A 16,204-nucleotide genomic window follows, 5' to 3' on the forward strand; every position below is an offset into this window, starting at 1 on the left:
GGGATTTAACGGTATTCTCAATCTTTCACTGCTGTGAACTAGCTACATGCAGTGGCACTCACATATCTATTCTGTGTTCCCAGCACACATGTAAATCCAGCTTCCTGGGAGTGAGCAGTTTTTATTGAAAATGTGTACAAAATAGCATGAAACTAAAAAAAGGTCTGGTTATTGAAGGAAATATTGACAAGATGAAAATGCAATTCTTCATGATGCCAGTCTTCGGAGTGCCTGTGATGAGAGAGCAATGATAAAGTTAATTAACTGTGCCTAAAAAGAACTTTGCACTACAGAACAACACCATGGGCTATAGTTCATTTGTTTGCAAACCATAAGATTACTAAAGATTCTCAAGTAGTCTTCACAATATCCAAGTCCGTTCTGAATCTAAAGTTGAAGATACCTTATCATTTCCGTATATGGATTTTTGAGTATATTGGTCAACATTTACACTTGCAGATAAAATAAACAATAATGTGTGACTGTAATCAAGTATTCAACTACAAGTATCCTTACTGAATGCTTTATAATTCCTGGAATGGTATTAGGGCTATATAGTACCCAATAACCATTTTTTTATGTAACTTACATAATTAAAATCAATACGATGCTGTCACAGCCATGAGTTAGAGTCCAGAAAAGCCCTGTACACATGCCCTGTACTCCTAGCCATACCTCAGTGATAAAACATACAAGTACAAAATATGGACTTCTGCGTAATAGTATCGACCAAGCATCATAACTTCAGCATCTGCCTTTATATTATAATGTCTGAAAGTATGTTAGCTGAGGTGGTATTGCTTAGATTTTTTTCCATTTTTAATTGGTGTATTTCAAAGTAATCATGCCCATGTCAATAAAAACTGTGATGCGTTAAGTTTTGGTTCTTGAATTGACATTAACACACCCCATTCAGAATCAGCTGAATACTTCCATATCTTATTTTAGAAGAATATCATTATTTTTTTTTAAAGTATCTTACCGCTTCCTGAGCATCCAGTTCCTGATCTGTGGGTTCCACTTCTTCTGTGTATTCGAAAGGTTCTTTAGATTCTCGCATCAATGAAATCTGTAAGGAGATAGAGCAAACTTGACATATTGCAACATTTTTATTACCTTAATTAAATTAGTATCTGATCGTTTCTACCCCAAGAAGTTTTGAGAGAATTCATTACCCAGTAAATACATTTGTTATATGGATTACTGTATTTACTGGAAAATAAGATTCACTGGTATACTATCCACTTGACACACATGTGCATATGGGCCCTTGAGCTCTGGAGGGCCCCACTTCCCCAACGGATTATCTTGGTGATGCCTCCGCTGAATAGCTGTATCAGCACTGTGCAGGCTACTGTAGCCAGTAGATGTGATCCAGCAATACAGGTGTATCTGCTTTTACAACATGGCAGCAAGTAGGGAGACCCCTATGAGGCTTTTAGGGTGCAATAGGGATAAGGAACATGCATTTGTCAAGTGATCAAAAAGCATTCCTGTAATTAATGTATCACATTACCTTCTCCAGTATAGGATCACTGCCATCGCTGAACTTCCTCTGGTTCTCTATATACAGCACAGCATCATGAACAGTCAAGAAGCATATGTCAGGTTTAATGGCGTCATCAAAAAACAGACAGTCTTCCAGCTTTTTGTAAACTTGATCTGGGAAAGATAATTCAATTACATTTTTATAGCAATAGTATACAATATGTGCAGAGTATGTAAAGGAATTGGCATCCATAAAGTTTGTTGCAGAGTCAGAATTTGACAAAATTAACTGGGTAACAGATGGTTAAAGAGTTGGTAAAAATGTAGGACTTGGCTCCTGTCATTGACTGTTATATGACTTTATGGAAAAATAAAGGGTTTTATTAACCATGAGCTATAGCTTCTCATTTTATACAAATAAATGATCTAGCTATTTATTCTGGAAAAAGTAGGCATTGCATAATTCATTGTTAAACTTCTGAATTTCATCTTAGCATTCAAACTTATAAATGTACAACCTACTCAATTCAGCCCTCCTTGCTTTCCAAGGTTGATAAAACGAGTTCCATCAAAAGCACTAAAAAAAGGCGCTATATAAATACTGGCTATAATTATTATATTAATAATTGCCTCCGAGGGAGCCAAAAAAAGATCAAACTCCACAATGTATAATGATAACCTATTATGCATAATCCACCACAGAGCAGAGTTACACAGCCAACAGGGGAGACAAGATGCAAACCACCTCACGCTAAACTCAGTGCTTACTTATACCTATGGCTCTTTTGGAGGGCTCCAGCTTCCTGATGTTATTGCTAAGTGTTAGGGACAGTAAACTGTCCCTTTAATGGTTCATTTAATTAAATGTCTACCACAAAACCTATTGCTGCCTACCCTTACTGATGGTACTGATGTTATGAACACATTCACCTCTCAGACAGGGTATCTGAATGTTATGTGCTCTAGCATAAGCTCACGGTTCAGCAAATGAAAATAAAAGTTGGTTCTAGAAAGATGTAATCCAAGCAGATACATTACCCTCGCATGCAGCTATGTAGACATCCACATCAATCCTCTTGAATTCTTTATATATCTAACAAGAAATAATAGATTTTAGATTTCTAAATGCACACCTTGCAGTTAATGTTTGTAGGACAGACTAAATACATACCACTTTAAGTGATCTCACTCCAACCACATCAAGGAACGTTATTTGTCCAAAATCAAAAATAATGCTGTGTATAGAGACTTTTGGGACAGATACTTTAACGGGCAAATCTGAATTCCAGTCCACTTGGATTTCCACTTCCTTGATTTGCACTTCTGAGTTCTCTGGTCCTTCTAGGTCTTCTGGATCATCATCTGGCTCAAAGGCTTCATTATCTGTACCCGCATCACTGATAATTCCATTCTAAAAGATGCAGGTATTACACAATTGTCTTATAACATAGTAAACTCCAATTCTATTCTTTGGATTTTTTTTTAAAGATTTTTTTCACTCTTTCTACTCAAAAATGTGTTTTAACAAAGGATAAATAAATCAGTATTTTTGTATCAGTATTTTTATAGATGTATTACAGACAGTCAGTTACAAGCGGAAATATTGAACTTTGACTATGATTTGACTTTAAGAGACAATTAAAAGTTACTAGGAAATAAGAAGGGACAGAGCCATATGAAGAGGAAGGGCTAACCAAGCTCTGACGGCAGAATAGGGTCAGAACCAACAAGGTTATTTATCATACCAAAGCCTTTAAGGAGATTCATAGAGTTCATAGGCTTGAATGGTCCCAGTCCACAAGAGACAGCTTCCCATTGATAAATGTTAGATGTCTCTACTATACAACTGGCTATAACTGGGTGTTATGTACTAAGGCAGTTAAAACATTTTAATGATACATGACATTACCTTTGTTGCTCTTAGTTGTCCTTTCTTAATAAGTTTATTTATTTTCCTGAGTGCTTTGGTCCTCTTGTTAAAAACTCTGACTGCGTCAAACCCAGTCTGTGGCAAAAACATATGTTTATTATTCATTAAATGAACAGAAATGTAATTAAAATTAAAACAAAATCTGAAACAAGATTTACTTACAATTTTTTTTATTCCATTTTTAAGACCATCTATATTCCCATAGAAGATACCACTAGTAAATCGAACAATTTTAACTCCATCCAACTCAATAAGCTGTGGAAGAAAGAAAAATATCTGAATGTTATACTAACTTTAAGCTATAATGACAGCTAAATACTTAAATATAGAAACATAGAAGTTGGCACAAGATGAGAACCATCTAGTCTGCCCATTTTTCCTGATGAAAGGGATTCGAACCCCATCAGTTCTTGATCTGGTCCCATAGTGAGGATAGCTTAAGTCCATAGCATGTCTGTTTAAATTACTCCTCTCTTTTAATAATTTTGGGTGTATCCCATCGCATTCCATAGATTTGTCTCTATTTACTTTGGATAGTTCCAAGTAGAACTTCTTCCTCTGTAAACACCCCTGTTTTACATGTCACTCTATTTCCCTTTGTTAACAAGGGTCCCTTAAATTTATCTTCCTCTGTAAAAACAGAATTTTATTTAAGCAAATCTTTATCCTCATTTATATGATTCCCTTAATTTGTCTTTAGTTTAATTATTCCTGGCTCATGTTTTCTGCTTTCATTTATACATCTAAAGATGTTTTATCATCCCTTTTTGTTTACCTGGCAATTTTATTCTCCATGTTTGTATAATAATGTGCTTTTGTCTTCCTAAGCTTAGCTTTAGATTTGCTCCCATCTTCCTCATTTTGAATCTATTTGACATTCATAAAACTGAGCTTCTTCTCCTTCAATATACTTGACACATCTGTAGAGTACCACAGTAGTTTCCTTTTTCTTACTAACACGTTTAATGCAATGTTCTGCAGCCTTTAGGAGAACATCTCTTAAATAGTTCCATCTCTCCTGAACTCCATCTACAGATGTCCAAACTATCAAAGACTCACCTACAAATCTTTCCATTTTAGAAAATTCTGCCTTTGTAAAATCAAAATTATTTTTTAGTGTGTGTCCTACAGTGACATCCGAAATCAAGTCTCCAGTTGTAAATACTAAATGCAGCACAGCCCCCTTCCTTGTTGACTCCTCTACCAAATGCCCCTCTAAAGAATTTAGGATGTGTCTACTCCTGGCTGAACCAGCTGGTTTTTCCAATCTACGCTAGGAAGATTAAAGTTTTTTTGACCTTGTCGGCCTCTGTCTGGTGGTATGTTTTCTTTGTATTTTAAAAATGAATGCACTGATAAAAATCAAGTTTGATTCAAGTCCGCACGGCCTGGATTGGTTCTTCCAGTGAAGCCTGTCATTAATGCACTTTACGTTATATCAAGGAATCGCCTACAATTGCGAGTACTTTTCTATTATTAACCACTTTGTTAGTAGCCACTTTCTATGTTTGATGTTAGGTGCCATTTGTAAGAGATTTCATAAGATAAGATCAGAAAATTCAGTGGTTTAAAAATAGTTCCTACATTTTTGTACTTCTTGACATCCTTGTAAATGTCTGTACCGGGGATATTTCCAAGAGAACCACACGTGGGGCTGGAAAAAAAAAATATTTTTTCATACTAAAGAGAAAATACTGCACAATCTTATTCGAAGACAAAATCAGTTTTAGTTACTTAATAATTACATAATAACTTGCCAGGGTTAAATTATCTGGAAAATGTGTCACTGGTTTAATTAAAATGTTTTATTGAAATTATATTCAAGTTTTCTCTGGAAATTGGATAAAATAACAGGCAACTCACAAAGAGCAATGTAGGACCTGAAATTATAAAAAGTTTACACTATGTCTATAAAGCAGGAGATTTTTATCACATTGGTTGACAAGGAATGTTTTTTTTGTTTTTTTTTATTACACTGATCACTCGGCCAGAGACAAACTTTAAAATAAATAAATTAAACAAAGCCTGCAGAAAGGATTAAAGTTACTTACAACTGGACACGAAGAACGACAGTCAGTAATCCAAAAACAAGGCCAGCAAGCAATCCTAAATCCAGCCCCAGAAGAATGGCTGCAATACATGTGAACACCCAGATCACCTTGTAGAAAAAAAATTCTATGTAAGTTCAGTAGGAGAATTCATTATATCAGTTGCATATGATTAATTAATTATGCCAAGAAGCAAAGAAGATAAATGTTATATAGAAATGTGAAAAACCATGTTTCAATCTCTAACTAAACATCTTAAAATGTATCCACCAATATTAGTGCTATGCACATCAGCTTATTTTGTGTACCCTTAATAGGATGGTTACATTTTCTCAATAGAGGTTTCTATTTCTCATATTACAACATGTCATAGAATCGTAGTATTCAGTCCTATTATCTTTATGTACTTATGTAATGTGTATGTAAAGGTATCCACATTTCACAAGCTCTTTAATTGGCAGCTTGCCTCCTCCTCCTCCTGCTATGGATAGTAAGAACTTTATGGACAGATTAGATGGGTTGAATCCTTCTAATCTGCCATCAAATACCTATTGCAAACAAGGAGGTTGTGAAGACGGAAAGAAGAAAAGATGTGTGATTTCTAGCCAGAGCAGTCTCATTGGAACTTGGGCAGAACATTGCTTACGTGTGAAAATGACATTAATTATACCCCATATTTGCCTGTTCAGGTCCCACGGAAGTCCATGCCTGATTGTACAACTAGCCCCTGCTTCCCAGTAAGGAGTTTACACAGCTGATGAGTGACTGATTGTAGCATTCAAATTGGCTAAATTAAACTTTCTATGATAAATATATCTGATATATTGTTAGACAAAGTTATATTACATGCTTAGACAAAGTTTATTATTTGATTGAGATAATTTTTTCTCTTTTGTAAACAAGTATTTGCCAAGGAAAAAACACCACGAAGGGTATGGATACTCACTGAGTCCCACTTGTTCTGTCTCCACAAGCGAGGAACATCTAATACTTGCCAGAACATTCCCTTTAGATTGGCAATAACAATGGCTGCCAGCACTGACTGCAATTAAAAGAAGAGATTAAAGCAGGTCCATGTTATAAGATGGTTTAGTTAGACTAAATGACACAACATAAAGAATACAAGATGTTTAGGCATTCAATTACATGAAAGTCATCGTAGCGATTGTCTCCTCACTTAGTCAATGTAAAAGCCTCATCAGATTCATTAACCTTAGAACATAGTGACTAAGCTTTGTTAACGCATAAAATTTACTTATCCCAATGTGTAAGCCATTAAAACAGTGAAGTGAGAACACAGCATGATGTCAAGCAACATAGTTATTAATCCGCTTTACTTTAAGATGAACAGGACAATTTATCAGATGGTTCTTGCAACCTTTTACTAAAATGCATCACCTAACCTGTATCCCATTGGTTAGAAAATGTTTGTAAGTGCACATTTAGTACGTGTCTATGTAGCTTGACTCAAAATCTAAAAAAAAAAAAAGTTCCTACATACCTTTTGTAAGGGTTCGAGGAGTCTTCCAAGTGCTACTATAGCAATCAACACTATGAAAGCTGAGATCAGACCAGCAATCTGGAAAGCATAGTAATAGGAAGAGTGTGTGAAGCAAATTTATTTGGTTATATGTATCTTAAAATTTAATGTACAAAGTGGGCCCTGTTTGATATGCAATTTTTTTTCCATATTAATAGGAGAATGTTTTATTAACACAGTATACATAACACACCATACATCCAAATGTAATGAGATCAGCTGTTGTTTAGTTCAAACTTGTCAGACTAATAGCAGTGGCGGAACTACCGAGGTCGCAGGGGTCGCAACTGCGACCGGGCCCTGGAGTTCTGCCAGCCAGGGGGGCCCAAGGAGTGCCGAGCGGTCGTTTTCAGCAACCGCTCGGCGCCCTTCTGTCTCCTCTGCTCGCCGCTGCCTGCCTCCCAGTGGTGGAAGCGTGAGGCGTCTGTCAGGGGGGTAGGGAGAGGGTAGATAGTGAGAAGGACGGGGGGGTAGAGAGAGGGTAGATAGTGAGAAGGACGGGGGTAGGGAGAGGGTAGATAGTGAAAAGGACGGGGGTAGGGAGAGGGTAGATAGTGAGAAGGATGGGGAGGGTAGGGAGAGGGTAGATAGTGAGAAGAAGGAGGGGTAGATAGTGAGGAGCTGGGGTAGGGAGGGGGTAGATAGTGAGGAGGGGGAGTAGGGAGGGGGTAGATAGTGAGGAGGGGTAGGGAGGGGGTAGATAGTGAGGAGGGGGGTAGGGAGAGGGTAGATAGTGAGAAGGACGGGGGGTAGGGAGAGGGTAGATAGTGAGAAGGAGGGGGTAGGGAGAGGGTAGATAGTGAGAAGAAGGAGGGGGTAGATAGTGAGGAGGGGGGTAGGGAGGGGTAGATAGTGAGGAGGGGTAGGGAGGGGGTAGATAGTGAGGAGGGGGTAGGGAGAGGGTAGATAGTGAGAAGGACGGGGGGTAGGGAGAGGGTAGATAGTGAGAAGGACGGGGTAGGGAGAGGGTAGATAGTGAGAGGAAGGAGGGGGTAGATAGTGAGGAGGGGGTAGATAGTGAGAAGGGAGGGAGAGGGGGTAGATAGCCTGAGAAGGGGGGAAAGGGGGTAGATGGTGTGAGAAGGGGGTAGATGGGGTGGGGGGCCCTTAACAGATTCTCGCACCGGGGCCCTGAGGCTTCTAGTTACGCCCCTGACTAATAGTCTCAAGTTTAAAAGTGACAACTTAAAAGACACCAACTTCATAATGCGTTATGAAGGGCCAACATTGAGAAGGTTTGAGCTCCCCTCAGAATTGTACTTACCACTTCAATAGATGCCCTTAGCCTGTTAAAGTTGGCCCTTCTAAAATTAAGTGTCTTGGTGGAGTAGTTACCACTTTACATTGTTAGTTATCACCATATCCAGAAAGGCATCCTTTGGTTGGGTGTCTTTACTAATTGTGACATAAATGTGTCATTTAGCAGGTTAAAAAATGTACTGCCCTTAGTAGAACTAGTTCTTCAACAATCTATATCTGGGTAATTAAAATTTCCCATGATTAAAACATCAACCAGATTTGCAGGCTGCTTAATTAGCAATAAAAGCAATCAATGCTAATCTTAAACGACTTGGAGCATATGCTAATATGCAACCCTTTTTTAATGTCTTTCCTAATCTCTACTTACTCCACTGATAGCTATGGCAATAAAACCACTTCTCAGACTTTCCACATACAATGCCCATAGCATCACATGAGAGTATGCATATCTTGAACAGGGCAATTTTTATCTTATGAAAATATACCTGGGTTTTTCCTCCAGTACTTTCCTGGATAGCAGTACGGGAGAGAGCTGTTGTGGCACAAAAGCAGGAGAAAGCGCCACTGAATAGGTTACTTATCCCAAATGCAATGAATTCCTACCAAAGAAACACATACAGAGTTACCACTTATTTTGCAGTAGATGTTTGCTCCAACGGCAACAAACGTTATTAATCTGATAACACTACTGTAATAATGATGACTGTTGCAAGAGTTTATCCAATACTAAAATATATCAAGGTAGACCTGTGTAAAATTGTGAATGACAATTTTCAGGTAAATTCTAAAAAGTTATATACAGAAAATATACAAGCTTATTATTTCAAAATCAATTCAGTCCACAAAATTATGCATTATCATTTCAATAAAACTTATTAGTTTTAAACTGTCATCACTGAACTAACAATGCTACCCAAAACGTAGCGCTAAGATATAGGAGGTAAGTAATTCTTGCGCAAGGTTTGTAAAGTAGTGTTATTATTACCAAAACAGCCAATGGAATGTTATTAGTGTTGACTATTTCATTGGCTGCCATGGTGATAAAATCACTTTCCAATTTTAAACATAATATTCATCAAATCTGCCAGCATGCAACATTACTCATCTGTTTGGTTTAAATATACCTATAAAATGCGAGTATAGCTCAAAAGACTTATAATGTAGAAGAGAGGTAGAATGTTTGATGTGTGTCCCAGTACTCACAGTGTGTGTACCAAGGCATGTAGCATGAGATGTATCGCTACAACTGCTGAACCATTTTAAAGGATATTAATGCAGACCATATTTAATACTAGACTTGGGCACCAGGGGGCTCTTCGTGTTCGTCTTCGTGCTCGTCTTCTGGGAAAAAAAAATCTTCATATTCTGCGAATATTCGCCCGTTCCTGTCTTCTTTTGGGGCGAATATTCGTGGACATTCTTCGTGCTCGTTTCATCTTTGTTTTCTCCCGGCTGCGTAGCAGGGGTTAATACGGGGTTAAGAACACATCGGAGCAGCAGCAGCAGCAGATGCGTTCGCGCTGTGAAGGTACGTGTGTGCGACTCTATTTTGGTCGCCGGAAGGGGGCTGGTCTGGCATCAACAAATGAATTGCAGAACTGCAGAATGCACTTCATTCGTTGATGGCAGGCGAGCCCCCTGCTGAAACGACCAATCGATTTGCACACACGTACCTTCATGGTGCTATCCGAGGTGTACACAATACACATTGCCCGAAACTGAGGGCCAAGTTCCTCCGAGCAGTTGTCTTGTCTGAGACCTAGACAAATGCTCCAAGGAACTTGGCCTCCTTTTTATCATACACAGTCACACATCCATAGATGTTTAATAAAAGAATAGGGATTATTTTACATTTTTAAATCGATTTTAGACCACTTTTAAATACATGCCTAACATTTGCTACCTATTTACAATGGCATACTTTGCAACAACCCAACTTTTACTGGACAGGACTGGAAAAAAGCAGTACTGTCCACAAAAATGTTGGGTGTGTTGGCAGGTATGTGAATGGAAAAATGTGGGACAAGAACTAAAAAATAGCTTAGGGTTAATGTACGGTTATGTTTAAGAGTATTAGGAGTGCACTGTTTTGTTTAAAGATGTATTATGTCTAAATAACAATTTAATTTTAATGGGTGTTATTTAATTTTATTTTAAAGTTATATTTAAATACGCTGTTGATGGTGTTTGCCCATTTTAAGAAGGAACAATGTTGCCTTAAAAGTATGCTGTGTACTCTGTCATACTTAGTACTTCTAGATTTTATTCTGCTCTTATAGAAACAGGCAATTGCCTCAAGGTAATTTTATAAGTAGTGTACATATGTACAGTAGGTGTTTGCTTTCTGCTCTAGCTGACACTGTTACATACTTGATGTTTATTATAAACAGAAAACACACACCCTACATTAGCGACTGTATTCACAACAACAGCACGGAAATAATTACATGTCGTTGCCACCAGAGCATTTTGTTTGATCTGGGGTATTTCAATGTTTGTTGTTTATTTTCAAAGACACTGTAAACCATAACTTGTTAGATTGACTTGAGCTGTACTATTAGTTATATCCTAGGTAATGAGCCACGAGTAAGGTTCAGCTCTCCAATACTTGGCAGCTTTCATAGCAACATGGAAATACCGTATTTGCTCAATTATAAGACGACCCCCCCCAAAAAATTTGAAAATTAATTTAGGAAAAAAAGAAAAAGCCTGAATATAAGACTACCCTTTAGGGGAAAAAAAGGTTTTACTAGTAAATATTAATTCACGTGTAAACTATTTTTTCATATTTAATAAAAACTATGATTGAGAAAAATGTTTTGTTTTGTTTTTATTTCCTTTTATTTGCCAACCTTCCCCCAGTTATGCACATCTGCCCCCCAAGATATGCCTTATACCTCCTTATATGCCACCCTGCCTCCCTAATAAGCCACCCTGCCCCCAGATATGCCTTTTAACGCCCTATTTGTCACTCTCCCCCAGATATGCCTTACACACCCCTATATGCCACCCTGCCTCCCTAATATGCCTTTTAACCCCCTTATATGCCACTTTCACCCCCCCCCCGACTTACCAGTGCACCCCTAGACTTGTCAGCCGTGCTTCAGACTCCCTGGTGTCTAGTGGGGCAGCCGGGGGAGGTCTCTGCGATGCACGCAGACAACCTCTGCTGCTGCTGGCCGGTACTTTCGCCGGGGCTTGTATGGTGGAGCATCGGAAGGTCATGTGATGCCGGCGCTCCGTCATAGAAGCCCTAGAGGAAGTGCCGGCACCAGCAGAGGTTTACCAGAGAGGAGGATCCAGGTCACCTGCAGCGTTGCGGGGGATCTGGATCTTAGTCTTGTAGTCAGACCTCTATTTGAGGTCTGATTAGAAGAGGACCTCGAATATAAGACGAGGGATGTTTTTCAGAGCCTTGTTTTATAATCAAGCAAATACGGTTTATAATATAAATATAATATATACACATTCTTTACAACCATAGGAATATAAAGGATATAAAAGTATGGTTTCCCTTTAATTATTCTGTAATATAACGGTCATGTAAATCGGAACTCCCACTTAATCAGACCTTAATCAGTCGTTTACCTGATTTCCGTCAATTGAATAGTTATGTTTGGTGGCATACACTTTTCCAACAGACACGGCTACAGCGTATGCCACTATTCCTACAGAAAAGGCTGAACCAATCATCTCAGCAAACATGCTGACATCTGGTGTCATGGGTGGAATAAACCTGTAATAACAAATGGTTTTTTTTCTCAAACGTCAGCACAAATGGAAATAACGCACATGTAAGGGCATATATAATACCCATGTTCTCTATGTTCTTTATATATGAGAAACCCACATAAGTCAATTAGGCAGATCTAGTTTCCAGTTCTCTGTTTGGCTAGCTTAACAGAGCTTCTCACCACAACTCTCCCCATTCCTTTGGTATACCATACATACATAGTGACAACAGAGGAGAACCAGCTAGTCTATCTAGTGTGCCATTTTGAATCACTATTTACTTGTTTAGGATAACTTTATGAACATAAGCTTTCTTAAATTCCTTCATTGTGCTTGTATGTACTATTGTTACTGAAAGTCTACTACATTTACTGTAAAGTAGAATTTTCTTACTTCTCATCATCCACCATAATCTTAAATCATACCCTCTAATTCTGCTATTAATAAAATCAACTAATAAAAAAACAATATCAACTTTAATCTCACACTTACCCGCTGGGAATAGTTTTTACAATCCCCGCATTGTATTTTTTTTCCAGATTTACTCCATAGGAAATCCCCGTCGCGACTATTGTCTAAATTAAAAAAATAAGTAGGATTCAGTGCTTACAGTAGTAGAAATTAGTCACGGAAATATTACTGAGTGGCATAAAAACCCTACCACAATGACTTCTATAGGAATTGGTACTCGAAGGATGTGTTTGTATCGATCATTCAATTCTTTGACCACCACACACACGATGAAAGTCAAGAGCCCAGCAATGAGGTCAGCAATGTTGGTTTTCCAAATGTTGGCAAAAATTTCAATTATTGTCTGAAAAGGCAAGGAAGAACTTTTTAAACATCTCAAACAATGTATTACATCTACAGTCATCTTGATGCCATAGAGCTGTGCCACAACAGTGTATATTCTGATTATATTTGTAACATAGGAAACTCACATATATAATAGAAAGTACTCCATTATAATTTTTCGTCGGGACATTGAGAACCAGTTTTACTTGTGAAACAAACACTTGGAAAGCTGCGGCTGTTGTGAATCCTCCAACTAGTGGATCTGCTAGGTACCTGACAATAAAGCCAATTTGAAGAACACCAAGTGCAAGCTGCAGGGAGAAGAAAATGATAAAAGGAAGAACATTGTGAACATTTTAATATATAGATGCTTGGTACTCTTGTCCATTGGTGTTAAGCTGTTCATTTGACTTAAAAACAGGAATGAATGAAGCAAGCAGTTTGCTCCACCCAAAAAAACTAGGCATTTCTTTCCCTTTTATAGGTTATACACATGAAAACATCTGTGGTGGGATGTTCTATCTGATAGAGTTCTAGATGTAAGAAATAACCGTAATCGTGTCTGCAATAAGGAGAAATTGGGTTCAGATCGTAATTAATGTAACAAACCACCTTATCTTATTTGCACCTAATATAGTGTAAACCAAAAAGTATATGTAATATGATCATGTACCCAAAAGGTAAGTGTTAAACGATCATTGAGCTTATTATTCCCATTGAAAGGAGAACTAAAATCTAGCAGTTTCCCTATTTTCTTTGCTAAATGAAAAGAGCAGTTGGGTATACAGAAAGACAGAGATAGTGAGTTGAGATAATGATAGTGATTTTAAGAGATTCAAGCACTCATGTGCAGGTTGGAGCGATGTGGCTAAATGTAGTTAGCTTTATTAGGTGTTGGCTTTATTCCATTGGCAGTTACCTGCCTTAAAAGAATAGTGCCTTTAAACATTTGAAAAGATAACCGTCTGTATTTTGATGGCTGTTTATTGCAAATGGCGTGGTAAATGTGGACATTCTGCCACAGTAGGTATATGAATGTTGTAAAGGGTGTTACATTCACAGAAACTTAGTTGTAGGTGTGCATGGCAAATGTAGGCATTCTGAAATATTTACCTGTATAATTCCGATTAGGAAGCTGAGCGTTCCTGAAACAAGGACTCTGGCTGCGTCTCTGGCTACTGTGTCTATCACTGTTTTATTCAATCCAGTGGAGTTGCTTAACATCATAAACTTTTCATCTGGTGCCATAGACAGAACAACGGTTCCCACCATTAAACTAACTACTGGAAATGGTCCTGTTGGAAAAATGAAATAATAATGGTAAGCGTGCATATTTTAGATGATGATGATGATTCCCCTGCACATGCAAAGACATGTGTATTAAAGACTAAAATCCTGCAAAATTCCCTCATATGCTTTTGCACATCCCCAAGCCTTTAGCCAAACACATTTTCATACATGTGACGCACCTGTCAGCTCCAGTACAGGCTCAGAAAATGCTGCAGATGGGGGTCTGATTAGACCCCTCATGCAAATGCCTGGAAAGCAATCCCATTTATTTTAATGTTGTAAGTAGTGTACTAACTACATTATGACTGCTAGTTGTAGCCATGCAAACATTTCTCTCCACAATAACCGATCGCAACGTCTCTCTCCTTAAACTGCATAATTGAAGTTAACCTCATATTCATTTCTTCTCTGCTGCACTCTTTCCATTTGTCTCTTAGCTCTACATATAATCTTTTCTCTCCCAGTTATGGGTCCTTCTGCTAAACTCCACTTCTGAATGCATTATTTTTGGTGCACCTCATTTTCTTTATAAAATCAGTACCTACCAACAGAAATGTGCCGGGATGTTCCCAGGAAGAAATAGGTCAGGATAGGAAAGAAAGATGAATACAGTCCATATCCAACAGGGACAGCGGCAAGCAATGCAAAGGCCAGACCTGAAATCACACACATAGAGAATGCGTTATGTACATGTATCACGTGCACAAACAAATAACAGATGGAAAGAGAAAACAAAATAACCAAAAGTATCAATTAATTTTTTATTTATGGAAAACAAATTGCAAAGTTAGTTGTCTTTTGTCACATAAATCATAGATTTTGTTGGAAATTCCTTAGTTTATGGATATATAGGCGTCTAGAAGCAACATATCAATTGTGTTATTGGTAGCATTAAGAAAAGTAAAGTGGTCTTTTAATATTTGCCATGGCCCAGTCATGAATGACGCAGCCAGATGTTGGAACACAATAAAAAGACCTTCTCTCTTGGTTTCCTCACTTTTATTTACCATCTCATTATCCCTATAACACTTCAGCACGAATTGGTTATTGTTTAATGAACCAAAAACATACCTTGCAAAGTGCCAACAAGCCCTGTGCTTACTCCCGAGATCAGGTCATGTACAAACCATTCTTTCCATCTATACTTGGGCAACCAGTCAAGGATTGGGAAAAATGACTTTAGTCTCTGAAGAGCCTGTTTAGATGTACAGCTGCCAGAATAAAGAACACATAGTGTGGAAAACCACCAAGTTATAACCTTTCTAGGTAGTAGAAATCATTTAAAATACACCATTGGTTATTAACTCAGATTTCAGATAGCAGTTGGTCTTTTCTTAGTCAATGAAAATCTGTCGAGATCAGAAATCATAAGTCTAAATTGTCACTAGCTGCACTGGAACATACAACATGTTAATCTAGGTAACACAAAAATGACCTAACAAATATTAAATGATAAATATACACTATTTTAGGACAAATACTATTAAAGTATATTTTTAAAATTTCAAAAATATAGATTTTTCTGTACATTTAGACATTGTGTATTTCTGTTTTCATGTTCAGATGGCTAAATATTTTCTTGCTTGTTAAAAATGGTACATAATAGATGACAAAAATGAATAGCAAATAAAATGCCATATTTGCTTTTTTTCAATGTTATGTGATTGCCCCCACTTTGCAAGCTACGTGAAAGCAACACAGCACATCCAATGTCCTAAAAAAAATCTAGAGATTACAACCTGCAGCTTTTCCGGAGTCTTTCCTGGACTGTTTTCTGAATAATTTCTTTCTTCTCATTCTCTTCCTGGAAAGCTGGTTCTGAATACACAGATCGAGACACCAGGTACTGGCGGTAACCATTGTTGGGTACATCCATCCTCCCTGATGCCACCTAGAAAACTGCAGCAATTGTCTTTTTTAACCACTAAAAATGTAGTTTGTTTTATAATACATGAGTCGTTAATTTTAAAGGGAAGCTTCTTAAAAAAAAATAAAGTCAATCTCCAGAACAGAACAGTAAAGTTAGAACAAAAATATATTCCACTTAGTAAATAATAATAATAATAATACCGCAAGTGTAGAAATCCCTGCACAGAATCAAAACTTGTCAATGTCTATATA

General features: G+C 37.6%; 1 protein-coding gene across 1 annotated transcript; it reads right to left on the bottom strand.

Annotated features, from left to right (window-relative positions):
- Positions 1-207: 207 nt before the first annotated feature.
- LOC149302883 (pendrin-like) lies at positions 208-15,968 on the bottom strand. Its single transcript, XM_089482104.1, has 20 exons — positions 15,823-15,968; positions 15,155-15,294; positions 14,629-14,739; positions 13,907-14,088; positions 12,940-13,104; positions 12,660-12,812; positions 12,491-12,573; positions 11,855-12,002; positions 8,752-8,865; positions 6,968-7,045; positions 6,413-6,508; positions 5,470-5,576; positions 5,003-5,072; positions 3,581-3,673; positions 3,398-3,493; positions 2,660-2,899; positions 2,527-2,581; positions 1,517-1,662; positions 983-1,069; positions 208-231 (listed from the first exon to the last, which is right to left on the bottom strand). Exons 1-20 carry the CDS (start codon positions 15,957-15,959, stop codon positions 208-210), a joined length of 2,325 nt encoding a protein of 774 aa, XP_089338230.1. The 5' UTR covers positions 15,960-15,968.
- Positions 15,969-16,204: the final 236 nt, after the last annotated feature.

Source organism: Sceloporus occidentalis, unplaced genomic scaffold (assembly GCF_023333645.1).
Source record: "Sceloporus occidentalis isolate IW3139 unplaced genomic scaffold, rSceOcc1.0.p SCAF_17, whole genome shotgun sequence".
Classification (NCBI taxonomy): domain Eukaryota; kingdom Metazoa; phylum Chordata; class Lepidosauria; order Squamata; family Phrynosomatidae; genus Sceloporus; species Sceloporus occidentalis.